The 12,980-nt window shown below is 42.5% G+C and overlaps 1 protein-coding gene across 1 annotated transcript in view; it reads right to left on the bottom strand.

Moving 5' to 3' along the window:
• Window positions 1–701: 701 nt before the first annotated feature.
• FOLH1B (folate hydrolase 1B) overlaps window positions 702–12,980 on the bottom strand; it is a 101,862-nt gene continuing 89,583 nt past the window's right edge. Inside the window, exons 15-19 of the mRNA XM_030200163.1 lie at window positions 12,411–12,501; window positions 11,111–11,375; window positions 7,620–7,701; window positions 4,890–4,982; window positions 702–1,594 (exon numbers count right to left, since the gene is read on the bottom strand). Of these exons, the coding sequence (XP_030056023.1) occupies window positions 1,414–1,594; window positions 4,890–4,982; window positions 7,620–7,701; window positions 11,111–11,375; window positions 12,411–12,501 (712 nt within the window). The 3' untranslated portion in view covers window positions 702–1,413. The remainder of the gene's footprint in view (window positions 1,595–4,889; window positions 4,983–7,619; window positions 7,702–11,110; window positions 11,376–12,410; window positions 12,502–12,980) is intronic.

Below are 12,980 nucleotides of genomic sequence, written 5' to 3'. Positions count from 1 at the left end.
TGTCTTCAATCGCTTTCAAAAAATCAAATAGTTTTGTGCCAATCTTTAGAAAATTGGGAAGATTGCTCCAAATATAAATAGCTTGAAATAACCCCTCATTCCAGAGCTCCCTTTCAATTGAAAGAGACTCGCTTTCTGTGCATTTATGCCGCTTAGGTATTTAAATGTGTCTATCATATCTCCTCTCTCCTGCCTTTCTTCCAAAGTATACATATGGAGATCTTTAAGTCTATCCCCATACACTTTATGATGAAAAACACTGACCAGGGTTTTATGTGTTGAAATGGGGCTTTTAAATTTGACCAGAATGAAGGATGATACATGTGTGTATCGGGGAGGTATTCCCAGGAGCAAAGTTGGGGTGAACAGTGTAGTTAAGTGCATACTTCTGGATTTCCGTAAGTATAGGTGTATGTTGTCAAGAAGAATGGACCCATATCAATAACCGATGCAGATTTGAGGACCTACATTTCCTGACTGAATTTTCAAATGGAATATTTTCACTTGGTAAAATGATGTAAAGTCTGTGAGTAATGAGTGCCTGTAGACTTTGCATAGATGCACCTTGTTCAAAAGTTGCACAAAATATGCTCACTGGAGCGTTAGATAAGAATATTAGTACCAAACAGGAAAACATTCCTTGCAAATGAATACATAGATGCTTTCCTCCTTTCTTTCTCCCCAAGAAAGAAGGCAGGGTGCCAGCTAATTTATTAGATAAAAGCACTTGTTTCTTCTTATCTTGCTACTGACTCTGCCTTTTGGAACTGGGCGTGGGACTGAGCACTGAGATCCCAGCTTTGGAAAAGTCTCAGAAGGACATGAGTGTCTTCATGGATCTAGGCTCTGTTCTTTTGGAGGTTCATCTGCAACGATTGTCAGTTGACTAGGTTCATAGGTTATAAAATAAGCAGTCCAGAGTTTTGGGTTTCAGCATTTCCCTTTTAATATTACAGACATAAGGAAAAATGTAACAGATTTTTCCTAGAATTCAGTTTTAGATATTTGTATCTTACACCACTGCTTGCAGTGGGTATCAGTATCGACTCTACTCCTTCCTATCTGTTCCACGGATTGCTAGCTGATGGATAGTCATGTTCCTTACGAAACAGTGGTTCTAAACCCTATCAGGACATGGTAGTGAATCCGATGTTAAAATGCCAGAATGTGTTGGATGAGTAATGGGTAATATCCATTCTCTCTTTGATTGCTGATGAGGTATTTGTAATATTATGTGTCATGTATTCATATGTAGCACTGAAAAATCAAAACAACAAGGTCCTTCTTTCTGCTCTTCTATCCAGAAAACAGGATTCTGAGGATGCTGCTATTCATAATGACTTTAAATTAGTTCACTAAAATGATCTTGAAGATAATCTGCCCAATATCAACTATAGTTTAATGCTGTTGATATCACGCTAGAGTCCCTGCTGCTGCCAGCACGGTGAAGGTTGCGATGGAGATCTGACGCTTCACTTCCTCCCAGGCTGCCTTTTGGTCTGCTTTGTTTCTAACATTAAACATGGCATCGTAGATTCCAGGGAAAGATTCTCCTGCATACTTGTTATGACTACTGGGAGCAAAGATGATGTGCCTGTGAATTAAAAATGCCAAGATTCAGAATTGCACACATATTCGTACTGATATCATCATTATACAACAAATAACAGCTGTTCAAGAGAGAACTACTTTTATTTTGCTAGGAAGAGGTAAAGGTTTGATATTAATAGGTACGGATATTTATTTATTGCATTTGTACCCCACATTTTCCCACCTATTTGCAGGCTCAATGTGGCTTACATAGTACCGTCAAAGGCGTTTGTATTTGTTATCCACCGACTGGGCAAAGTTGTATAGTGATCGTATGAGGTATAAGTGGAGGGTCGGAATGGATGAAGATTGCGCGTTGTCTTGTTCAATCATAGTCATGCTGTGTTGGTAGGTGAAGAGGGTTACGTGGGGTTGTTGGGGTAGGCCTTTTTGAAGAGGTTGGTTTTTAGTGATTTCCTGAAGTTCAAGTGGTCGTGGATTGTTTTCACAGCTTTTGGGAGCCCATTCCATAGTTGTGCGCTTGCAACTATTTTTTTTCGTATTTTAGGATTCTTGTTCCCAGTTTGTTTCACACTGTTTGTGTTAAAACTTTTTAAATAAAAGTTAGAACTCTTTAAGGTGTACAAATCAACTTTACAAGAATTTACTCATATTTCATGTGTTAAATTAATTTTGTGTGCACTAAATGTTATAGGATGTGTAAATGCACATAGCTATTAACAGGTATTATTAGGATGTGGCAAATAACCAAAAGTTCTAACTGGGCTCTGTTTTGTGGGCAGAGCACCAATCATTGCAGAGACAGTAAGGAGGGAAGGGTGATTTCAGTAGGTGGAGAGGGAGAGCAGTGGGAGATGGGGTCTTTTGGAGCTCACAACCCATCCTCCATTCCTGTTGGTACTGGGGTTGTCTGGTGAGCAGTGGTTACATGATTTGGAGGGGAAGGGGTTGGGGTGTTTTTGTTGTACCAGAAATTTTGGTAGCCATTCCATGTTGGCTCTTTGAGGTTTTTGTATTGTTTGCTTCAAAACTGAAAGGGTTAATGGGGTGAGATTGGGTTAATATGCAGTACCTTCATGAGCCCTCAGGGACAAAGACAAAGTTTTGTGTTACTGTGAACCTTGTGGTTGGAGTTAATGACAACCAGTTAGGTCAATACTAACTGTATATCGAGGCATTAATTCCATGTTTGAGAAATGTGTCTGTGGGTATTCAAGAATGAATGTGAAAATTAATAAAGCTGCATCCGGTTATTTTGCTACAAACAAGGTTATTGTGTTTTTTGCCAGTTCGTTGTTTGATTGAATGAATGAGAGAAGAGTGGGCAAGCCTAAGTTATGATTGCTGTATGGTACACTCTGACTTCAAACTTACATATGTGTAGAAAGAACAATTTTGTTACTTCCATGTATTGACCACCTCTGGGAGACCCCTACTCAATGTGGGGTACCTACCAGTTCTTGTCTTCCTTCCCTGGGAGAGGTCAAGAGAATCAAACAAGTATAAATGAAATGCAAAGGCCAATGTGGAGCGTCCTGGACCCTACTTAACAGCAGTAGAGATTTCTCAGGACTGGCTCAAACTTTCCTTCTGCCTTTGTCCTTTTATTGGTTAGTAATCAATTGACACAGCATTAGTCACAGAAAAATTACCTTATTAACAAGTTAGGTAAATTTCAGTCTTATTCAGAATAGTAGCGTTGTCCAGTTGATCTTCACCTCTAACTGCTATTAGTTGTAAACTCAGCCAGCAATAACTCTGGAAATTTCTACTACAAGTATTCATCTATTTCTTGATCCCCCACGCAATCCTCTGTCTCTAAGTTTTTCGTTACTTTTGGCTAATTAGCTGACATGCAATTTCCATCATAACCAGGCTATAATTAAGGGTTAGTGGTCAAAGCTTACATGAACAAACAATTTAGCTCCTTGTTCTTATCTTTTTGCTAGCATCAGCTATTGATCAGTAATTTCTAGCTTCTGTCCAAGCAACCGCCGCATAAGCAGACATACCATTCTATTCAGTCAAGCAAGATTATTTTAATTGTTATATTCATTACCTCTATTCAATCTCATATAGTCTTCCCTGGATAGGGGGACCCTATTCTCATAAGGGTCTTCAGGACCATCAGTATAAGTACAATACATACAGCGTTATTCTATAAACTATGCTGAACTTTAAACATGGCTTATAAACTACCACTTAAGTGGGTTTTTTCGACACCATTTATAGTGTCTAGCCCTAAGTGTAACTTACAGTTTTCTATAAGTGATGCATGTACGTTTGAACCTGCCCATGTTCCATCCAGGTTTACACTCCTCTTGCAAATACGGGTGTTGCATATGCAACAAATAGCTAAAGGTTTACTATACAATGCTGCTAAACTGTCCTGTACAGTTGGGCAGACTGGATGCTTCAATTGAGCCTTATCTGCCATCAACGACTATTCAAATGCCTTCACTAATCAAGGGATTTAAAAAATATTATTCTACTAGTAAAAAAATGCCCGTTTCTGACACAAATGAAACGGGCGCTAGCAAGGTTTTTGTCGGAGTGTGTATGTTTGAGAGAGTGTGTGTGAGAGAGAGAGAGAGAGTGAATGTGCGAGTGTGTGTGTGTGACAGAGAGAGAGTGAGACTGCTGGGTGCAAATGTGTCTGCTCTGTCCCCTGCCCCCCCCCCCCCCCTCCAGCCACCCAGCAATTCTCCTCTCTCCCCTGCTCCCCCTCCAGCCACCCAGTGATTATCCTTTTTCCTTGCCCCCCCGTATGCACCCAGCGATGCTCTTCTCTCTCCTGCCCCCCCCTCGCCACCCAGTGAGTCTCCTCTGTCCCCTGCTCCCCCTCCAGCCACCCAGTGATTCCCTTCTCTTCCCTGCTTGTGTGTGTGTGTGTGTGTGTGTATGTGTGAAAGGAGGGGGGAAGTTGATCTGAGAGGGTGTGGCAGGGTGCTTGGATGGGGGTCAGCGTTTGTTGTGGAGTGGGTGGTTCGGCCGTGCTGTTTCTGGCTCGTATTAGTGTGGTGCTGTTGGGGTTTTTTTTGTGGGGGACGGGTTTGGGGGATGTCCCGTGCTGTCAAAGTTGGATGAAGTGGTGTGCGGCTTTGTGGGTGGTTACTGTTGCAGGGATGATAGAGAGAGAGAGATAGATTGAGTGTGTATCTATCCATGTTCCACATCAGTGTATGTGTGTGTGAGTGTTTTTTTGTGGGTTCTGAGGGGGGGGGGGGGGAGGCGGTGGTTGTTTGTCTGTGTGTGTTAGTGAAACTTCATTTTCACATAGATAGATGATGGCTAACGGCAGTCACTGAACAAGGAAGGTTAAGTTAAGATTTTCTTACCTATAAAATGGTGTCCCAGGTAAACCTAGAGGATCGATAAATGCCCTTTCCAAAAACAGCAGCTGATCATTGAGGGATCTAATTGAGACAGCGCTAAAAAACAAAGCGAACATATTAAAATAAAACATGGAACAATTTATAACAGTACATGTGAATGCTAAAACATCCTGCAAATTTACTGATTGATGATTAATGAACGAGGGTTAATTAAAAAGGTCCAGATTTGATACTGCAGGGTTACAAATACACAATCAACCAATTTCGTTTTCATTTTTTTTTTCACAAATCTTTCTAATAATTTTTTAAATGTGAAATACTCATATATAGTTTGCTAGACTTGTTTCAAGCTGAATCATTTAGAAAAACATTCTTCAATTCAACATTCCTCGGACCAGCTGCCAACATAGCCAATGTTTCTTAATCTACGTCAGGGTACTAGTCTGTTCTTAACTCCAAACTTTCTGGAAAAGAAAAAAGTTTGGAGTTAAGAATGGACCAACACCTAGACACAGATTACAAAACATTGGCTACATTGGCGGTTGGTTTGAGAAATGTTGAATTGAAGAATTAAGTGATTCAACTTGAAACAGATCTTGTACACTATCAGGGGCATTTTCGAAAGAGAAGGGCGCCCATCTTCCGAAACAAATCGGGAGATGGGCGTCCTTCTCTCAGGGTCGCCCAAATCGGCATAATCGAAAGCCGATTTTGGGCATCCTCAACTGCAGCCCATCGAGGGGATGACCAAAGTTCACAGGGGTGTGTCAAGGCGTAGCGAAGGTGGGACTGGGGCGTGCTTAAGAGATGGGTGTCCTCGGCTGATAATGAAAAAAAGAAGGGCGTCCCTGACGAGCATTTGGTCGACTTGGTCCATTTGTTTTCACGACCAAGCCTCAAAAAGGTGCTCAAACTGACCAGATGACCACCGGAGGAAATCGGGGATCACCTCCTCTTACTCCCCCAATGGTCACCAACCCCCTCCCACCCTCAAAAAACAAAAATTAAAAAAATGTTTTTGCCAGCCTCAAATGTCATACCCAGCTCCATGACAGCAGTATGCAGGTCCCTGGAGCAGTTTTAGTGGGTGCAGTGCACTTCAGGCAGGCGGACCCAGGCCCATCCCCCCCTACCTGTTACACTTGTGCTGGTAAATGTGAGCCCTTCAAAACCCACCTGAACCCACTGTAGCCACATATAGGTGCCCCCTTCACTCCTTAGGGCTATGGTAGTGTTGTACAGTTGTGGGGAGTGGGTTTTGAGGGCTCAGCACACAAGGTAAGGGAGCTATGCACCTGGAAGCAATTTGTGAAGTCCACTGCAGTGCCCCCTAGGGTGCCCAGTTGGTGTCCTGGCACGTCAGGGGGACCAGTGCACTACGAATGCTGGCTCCTCCCATGACCAAATGCCTTGGATTTGGTTGTTTTTGAGATGGGCGTCCTCGGTTTCCATTATCGCCGAAAACCGGGGACGACCATCTCTAAGGTTGACCATCTCAACATTTAGGTCGACCATCTCTAAGGTCGACCTAAATGTTGAGATTTGGGCATCCCCGACCGTATTATCGAAACGAAAGATGGACGCCCATCTTGTTTCGATAATAGCAGTTTCCCCACCCCTTCGCCAGGACGTCCTTAGAGATGGGCACCCTTAGGGATGGTCGTCCCCGTTCGATTATGCCCCTTCACATATGTTATGAATATTTCACGTAAAAAATTATTAGAGAGATTTGTGAAAAAATTGAAGACATAATTAGGGAGATCGATGATGATGATGCAAGCACTAGTGAGTTAAAACACCGCTCACTTGAAAGTGGTTATTTCAGAGGATCCCTGATTTATTCTAACATGATGCTGTTGAATTGAGACGTTATTAGCTTTCAGATGATCAGAATATGTAGACTAAGAATTCATGAAAGTACTTTAAACTTCTGGGTATATGTAGTTGACAATGAATGAGGGTGGCAGGATTTCCATACTGTAGAGTTTACTTCAGGTAAATGTGCCAAGACAATTTGAAGTTAATTCTATAACACGGGCCCAATAGAGACACTGGTTATGACAGCTATTTTACATGTATGCTAAACAGAAAAGTTGGCGTTTACTTTCTTTATAAATTCCTAGTGCAAAAGAACAAGAATGCATATATATCATGCCCTACAGCTGGTGTAAATCCAGATGTGCAGTCCCTATTTCACATACGGAATGCATGTCTGTAGAAGAAAACCCAGACATCAGAATTTAGAACTGCTCTCAGGCACAATTAAATGCATGCATTAGGGGGTAACTTCTGGGGTCTGGGGTCCCACAATCCCAGCACTGCCCCTTCACTGCTACCACTCACCACCACCACCACACACCAGAACTCTCCTCCCTCTGAGCAGTCAGACCCGTCCCCTCTGCTCCCGCTGAACATGCCACTGCAGGGACCTCCATGCAGGCATTTCTTTTAGAAAAGGATCTCATTTGGCAGATCATTTCTAAAATACTTGCCTGATTGTAGACTTCCTGACCTGGCTGTCTCTAATCAGGCTTATGCATCCTTTCTAAAATGCCTTTCTTTATGTAATAACAGACTGCTACTGTATTACATCCAGGTGCAATGAAAGAAAATTCTTGTGTCTAACCTGAGTGAATCAGAATACATCAATAATTGTAAATGTTATACTTTTGCTCCAATACCAATTTGATTAAAAAAAAAACCCAGCAATATTTCATTAAGAGGAGAACTTACTTGTTCATGTCTATGTTCTTCACTTTCTGGTTAAATGTCAGAGCAGCTTGAGAAAAATTCTTCACAGCAGAAAAAAGAGAATCTGCAGAGATTAAGATGATTTACTATGAACGGCAAGATGTAGTGCCATGTGTTTTACACTGCAGAAGCAATGACATGCATGCACAATAGACCAGGGTTGATGTTCAGGGTATCCCCAATAAATATGCAGAGCAAGGTGCCCTCCCAGCCTCAATCTAACATGCACCCCCGGTGTTCCTGATGAAATCTGTGCATCTCCCAGAACCGGATGGTTGTAGTCGGGCCAGGTTCTGAAATTACCCAGCAAAACACCGGGAGTGATGCAGAGACACTAACCACGTCTCCCACTCTCAAAGAATGGGAGAGGAAAAAATAAACTAATTTTGGAATTCTTTCCCAAATTTACCTTGATCAACACAACACTTCAGTTCTTCTTTAACATAGTAACAGGCTTTATTTGAAACACTTTATGTTGGTAAGATGCAAAACAATGGTAATTTTCATGTAACAGAATTCACTATTAATGAATATGTTTCCTTTTAGAAATGCACTTTGGGAATAACTTCTATCCCTTTCCTTTTACAGGAATCTCATCCCTTCAACAGTATCACTTTCAGATAAGTATGATACCTCACTTCTCCATTTTATTCAACCCAGCATAACATGTTTGTACTTCGTCTTCAATTATTAACCCCAAGAATTTGATTCTTTGTGTTGTTCTTTTTTTCTTTCAGGTTTAACCTCAACTCCACCTGCTATCCAGGAGCAGAAAGGTAAGTATTTTCTTTTTCCTTTATTCCCTATTATCTCTCCAAATCCCAAGTGTCCCCGTGTCCTACACAGTCACTTAGCTGCGGTGAATTCTTTTCCTCTTTCCAAGATGAACGATTCACTTTCTTGTGGTGGGGCCCTTGACGTCAGTCGAATGCCGTTGATCCTCTGTAATTCTTCTCTCTAAACCTCACTCTTAATTAAAGTAATGGTGGGCAAAACCCTGACTGCCTATTGTTGCAGCAGAAACCCTATTCTGGATGACATTTTTAACAAAGACTGTGGCCAGAAACTATATCAAATAAAATTAAATGAAATCCCCTCCTCTTCCAGGCCTATGCTTGTTAATTACTGTCCCTATACTGTACAGAGTGGCTGGCTTACTCTCACTCACTGCACATCCTCACAGCATTCCGTTCTCTGCACCAAACCCTCACATTCCACCCTATTTCCCACTATGTAAGCTCTTTCAGCCTACAGGTTCTTTTTCATTAAAAAAAAAAAAGTTTAAACCCCTAAGATTAACACCCTTCCTATGGCATTGCCTTAGATAATACCTCCCCTTATTATTCCAAACCTTTTTGCCTATCTATCCTTCTCCTCCTATACCAGAACTTCAAAGTCAGCTAAACTTTAAATAAAATTCATCTCATCAATCCATACACTATCATACTCACAACAGTACATTCTTTATCACTCAACCCCTCTCTTCAAATCTTCCTTTACCTCAAATCTCTCCTTATCTCTCTCACACCCTGCTCAGCACACCCACTCACTCCAGCTGCCTAACCAACTCTGCTAACTGCCCAGTCACTTGGTCAACTAGGAAACTGGCTTTAGCTTGGGGTTCCAAACCCTTCTCAAACTTCCAAGCTGCATTGCTGACCGGCGGAATGTTCGCCAGCACAAGTATCCCTAACCCCATGTTACATCAAGACCCCCAGTCTTGTTCCCTCCTAGGGTTCAAGACCCACCCTGGTCTTAAGCCCCCCCCCCCCAAGTTTCAAGACCCCATGTTCTTAAGCCCCCTGGCTTCAAGACACTTTGGCTCCAAGACTCCTGCCTTCAGTAAAATGGTGACACTAGTGCCAGTCTCACATGCTTATCATTAGGGGTCATCCTTCCTTATGGGCACCATATTACTGAGGGTGTTGAACTGGGCAGGAGCAACTGGGCCTCGCTCTTCCCTGAAGACCTCCCTGGACCACCAATGATTTTAAAGGTAGCATCTGTTGGGGGTGGGTGTAGAGGGGGCTCTTGAAGCCAGGAGGGGGGGTATTGAAGATGAGGGATGGGCTTAAGACTGGGGGGGGGGGGGGGAGTATTGAGGTTTGGAGTGGCTTGAGCTGGGGTGGAACCCTGATCTGCAGGCCTAGGAGTATCAGGCCTTGAAATTGTGGCCCAATGCTCCTGGGTCACAGGAATAATGCTGTTTGCCCCAGCATTCAGCAACCTGTGGTACCAAGATTCCGTAGGTTGCTAAATCCTGCAGAGAATAAAGGTGCGGTAAAAGACAAACTTTTACTGCACTTTGATGAATTCTCCCTTAACTGCACTTGGGCGTTATTTTATAAGTTAGCACCTCAGTGCGTTAGTGTGTAACTGCAAAGGTGGCATGCATGTGGGTGAGTCAGTGGCATTCACTTAAGATGCTGTTATAGAATACAATCTTAGCACATAGATTTTGGGCAATGGCGTATCTATTCAAGATGCGTATTTTGCGTACACACTCCCTGTCAGACAGTTTATCTGCATTCTCCCTCCTGCCCTCCACTGCAGAGGGCAGGAGGGAGAATGCAGATAAACTGTCTGACATCTCTCACTTCCCTTCCCGACAAAGCTCTGTAATCCCCTGCCCCCACACACACCCCTTCAAATCACTTCTGCTTCATTTTTCACCCAGGCAGCTACGGCGGCACTCATAGGCTGCCTCTGCCTGCACCAGGACTTTCTCTCACTCTGTCCCGCCCCTTCTGATGTGACTTCCTATTTTGTGAAGGGCGGGACAGTTCAGAGTGAGAGAAAGTCCCGATGTAGGCCGCTGCTGCTGCTGCCCGGGCAAGACTGGAGTGGAGCTGATTTGAAGGTATAGACAGGAGAGGGGTGTGTGTGTGTGTGTGTGGGGGGGGGGGGGGGGGGGCGGGAGATGCACCCCTTGTGAAAAATTCCTGGTTACATTGCTGATTCTGGGCACCTCATTTTTAGCTCCTTTTATTGATTTCCCTCCAATGTACATAAAGTTACATGCATATAGTCTATACATGCGCTACTTTACCTGGACTGAGCAGAGGAATTCCCAGTGATGAAGTCTGGACTTGAATTTATGTCCATATTTTTAAGAATGCTCTTAGCATAAAGTTACTGCATGAATGTAAAGAAGAGCTGGGATCTAGGAGTCCTGCCATGAATATTGAAATGTTCCTATTTTATGCATAGAAGGAAAATCTTTTGCAAATTCTCTTTGTAAACTGTTCAGCTAAGGAAAGCCATGGTCAAGCAATAATTAGACAGAGTTAACCAAACAGCTGAAAATACTAAAGAGTTGTTCCTCTCCAAAATGGTTCCCTTACATCATCTGGGGTTCATACCCAAGCCTTTTTTTTTTTTTGGACTACCTACTGCAGAATGAACTGAAAAGGCAATACCAACTCTCTGAAGTTTAAATATTCACAATGAGATAAGTTGAAATGATTACTTACCGAAGGATACATTAAACATTTCAAGTTGGGGTTGGTGCTTCTGTGCCAGCTTATGAATGGTGTCAGCGTAGTACATCAAAGCCTCAGCATAATCTTGGCAATGGAAGGGAAGGACTATGGAATCGGCCAGTTCAAAAACTAGTCCGCCTCGTACCTGCGCAACTGTGAGGTGATTCCTAAAGGTGGGGTCATAGAATTTCTCCACTATTTCAAAGGTTTCATAAACACTGTGATAAACGGGGTAGCCACTATATCTGTCTTCTTTCTAGAAAAAAAAAAGTGCAATCGAAAACAATGAAATTGTGAGTGGCCTTGATACCATCGATGTCAGCAGCACATTAAATTTAATAAATTAAGGGGCTCTTTTATTAAAGGGTGTTAAGTCCTTAACACGTGGTTAGCACGCGCAAACAGACTACTGCAGAAACAAAACACATCAACGCATTTTGTGGTATTTTGTCTGTTTGCGCGTGTTAAACGACGCATTGCCAATTTTTCAAAAATATTTTTGGAAAGGGGCTTGTGATGGGCTGAGAGTGGGTCTTGTGTTGACCAGCTAGCATGTTATAATTAGTACGCGCTAACTGGATAATGCAGAGTTAACACGGGAGCATTTACCGTGTCCTAAATAGGAGGTGGTAAGTGTTCCCGCGTTAATTTTTTGCAGATACCACTGGCTAATGGGCCCATTACCTGAAAATTAACGCATGGGAAAGCCCCATGTTAACATGTTCTAAGACCTGATTTTACCACACTTTAGTAAAAGGTCCCCTAAATTACACTAAATTATAGGATAGAGGGGGTATATAGGTTTTCAGGATAGTGACCATGCATATGCTTAAATAAATTTGTATATAGGAGAAGTTGTGTCTGCATATCCATCTCATTCATATTCATGGTGGGTATCCGGAAAAGCCAGACCCATATGTAGGTCTTGAGGACTGGAGCTGGCCTTTTAATCTGAAGTAGTATTGTCTAGGATTAGTCTTCTTAAAATATATATGAAGGAGAGTTGTCATGTCCCTTTCCCCCACTGCATTCCCTGGTGTATTGACACTGAACCCTATGGCTAATGGCTACCTGTGTGTCCAAAAGGGATGGGTATGCCTAAAACTTGATTGGCTTCTGATCCCCCCACAGGATATGCTTTCTGGAGGGACTGTATGACACAACACGCCCAAGGGATCTGCCCTAGGTAATTAGCTTGGGATAATTATCCCAAGATAACAGGGGTTCACCTGAATTACTTGGAGAGAACAGGATAAATATCCTTTGTTATAGTACAGGACACCAGACTTACCCAATTTTTTGTATAACGGGCTCTACCAGAAGAAATTCCAAGTCGCTGAAAAAAGACTTCAAAGTCATTTCCAGACCCCAATTTGTTTATCCTTTTGGCAAAATAAAAATAAATAAATAAAGGAATTCCAATAACAGAGCAGCATTCACTAGATTATCAGAACATGGGAATAAAGTCCTCCTACAAAAAAACCTACAACTTAAATTTGGCTGAGGCCCTCCAAGAAGCCAGGAGCACTATTAGTGCAGCCCCACCAGTTGAAGAAATCTGGAGCTTGTCTGAGTCAGCTGTGCAGTGAAGAAACCAGCAGACAGCGGGGCAGCAATTTGAACGTTGTTACCAGCACCGAAACCACGTTCAGATCTCATGGGAACACTTCCTGATCCCAACCTAGCTATATCAGTATTGGGGAGTGCTAGCCTTCCAATACACAATCCCCTGGATTCACCTATTGCCGAAATCCAAGCCTATTCTATAACAATGTATGTAACTTACTTGGCTTAACAAGCTAATTAGCATGGATAACAGCACTTAATGAGCAATAATGAGCACTAATTCCTATATATAAAA

This window comes from Microcaecilia unicolor, chromosome 4 (genome assembly GCF_901765095.1).
Source record: "Microcaecilia unicolor chromosome 4, aMicUni1.1, whole genome shotgun sequence".
Taxonomy (NCBI): domain Eukaryota; kingdom Metazoa; phylum Chordata; class Amphibia; order Gymnophiona; family Siphonopidae; genus Microcaecilia; species Microcaecilia unicolor.
Note: the sequence above shows the minus strand (reverse complement) of the source record. Positions and strands in the feature narration are given on the sequence as shown.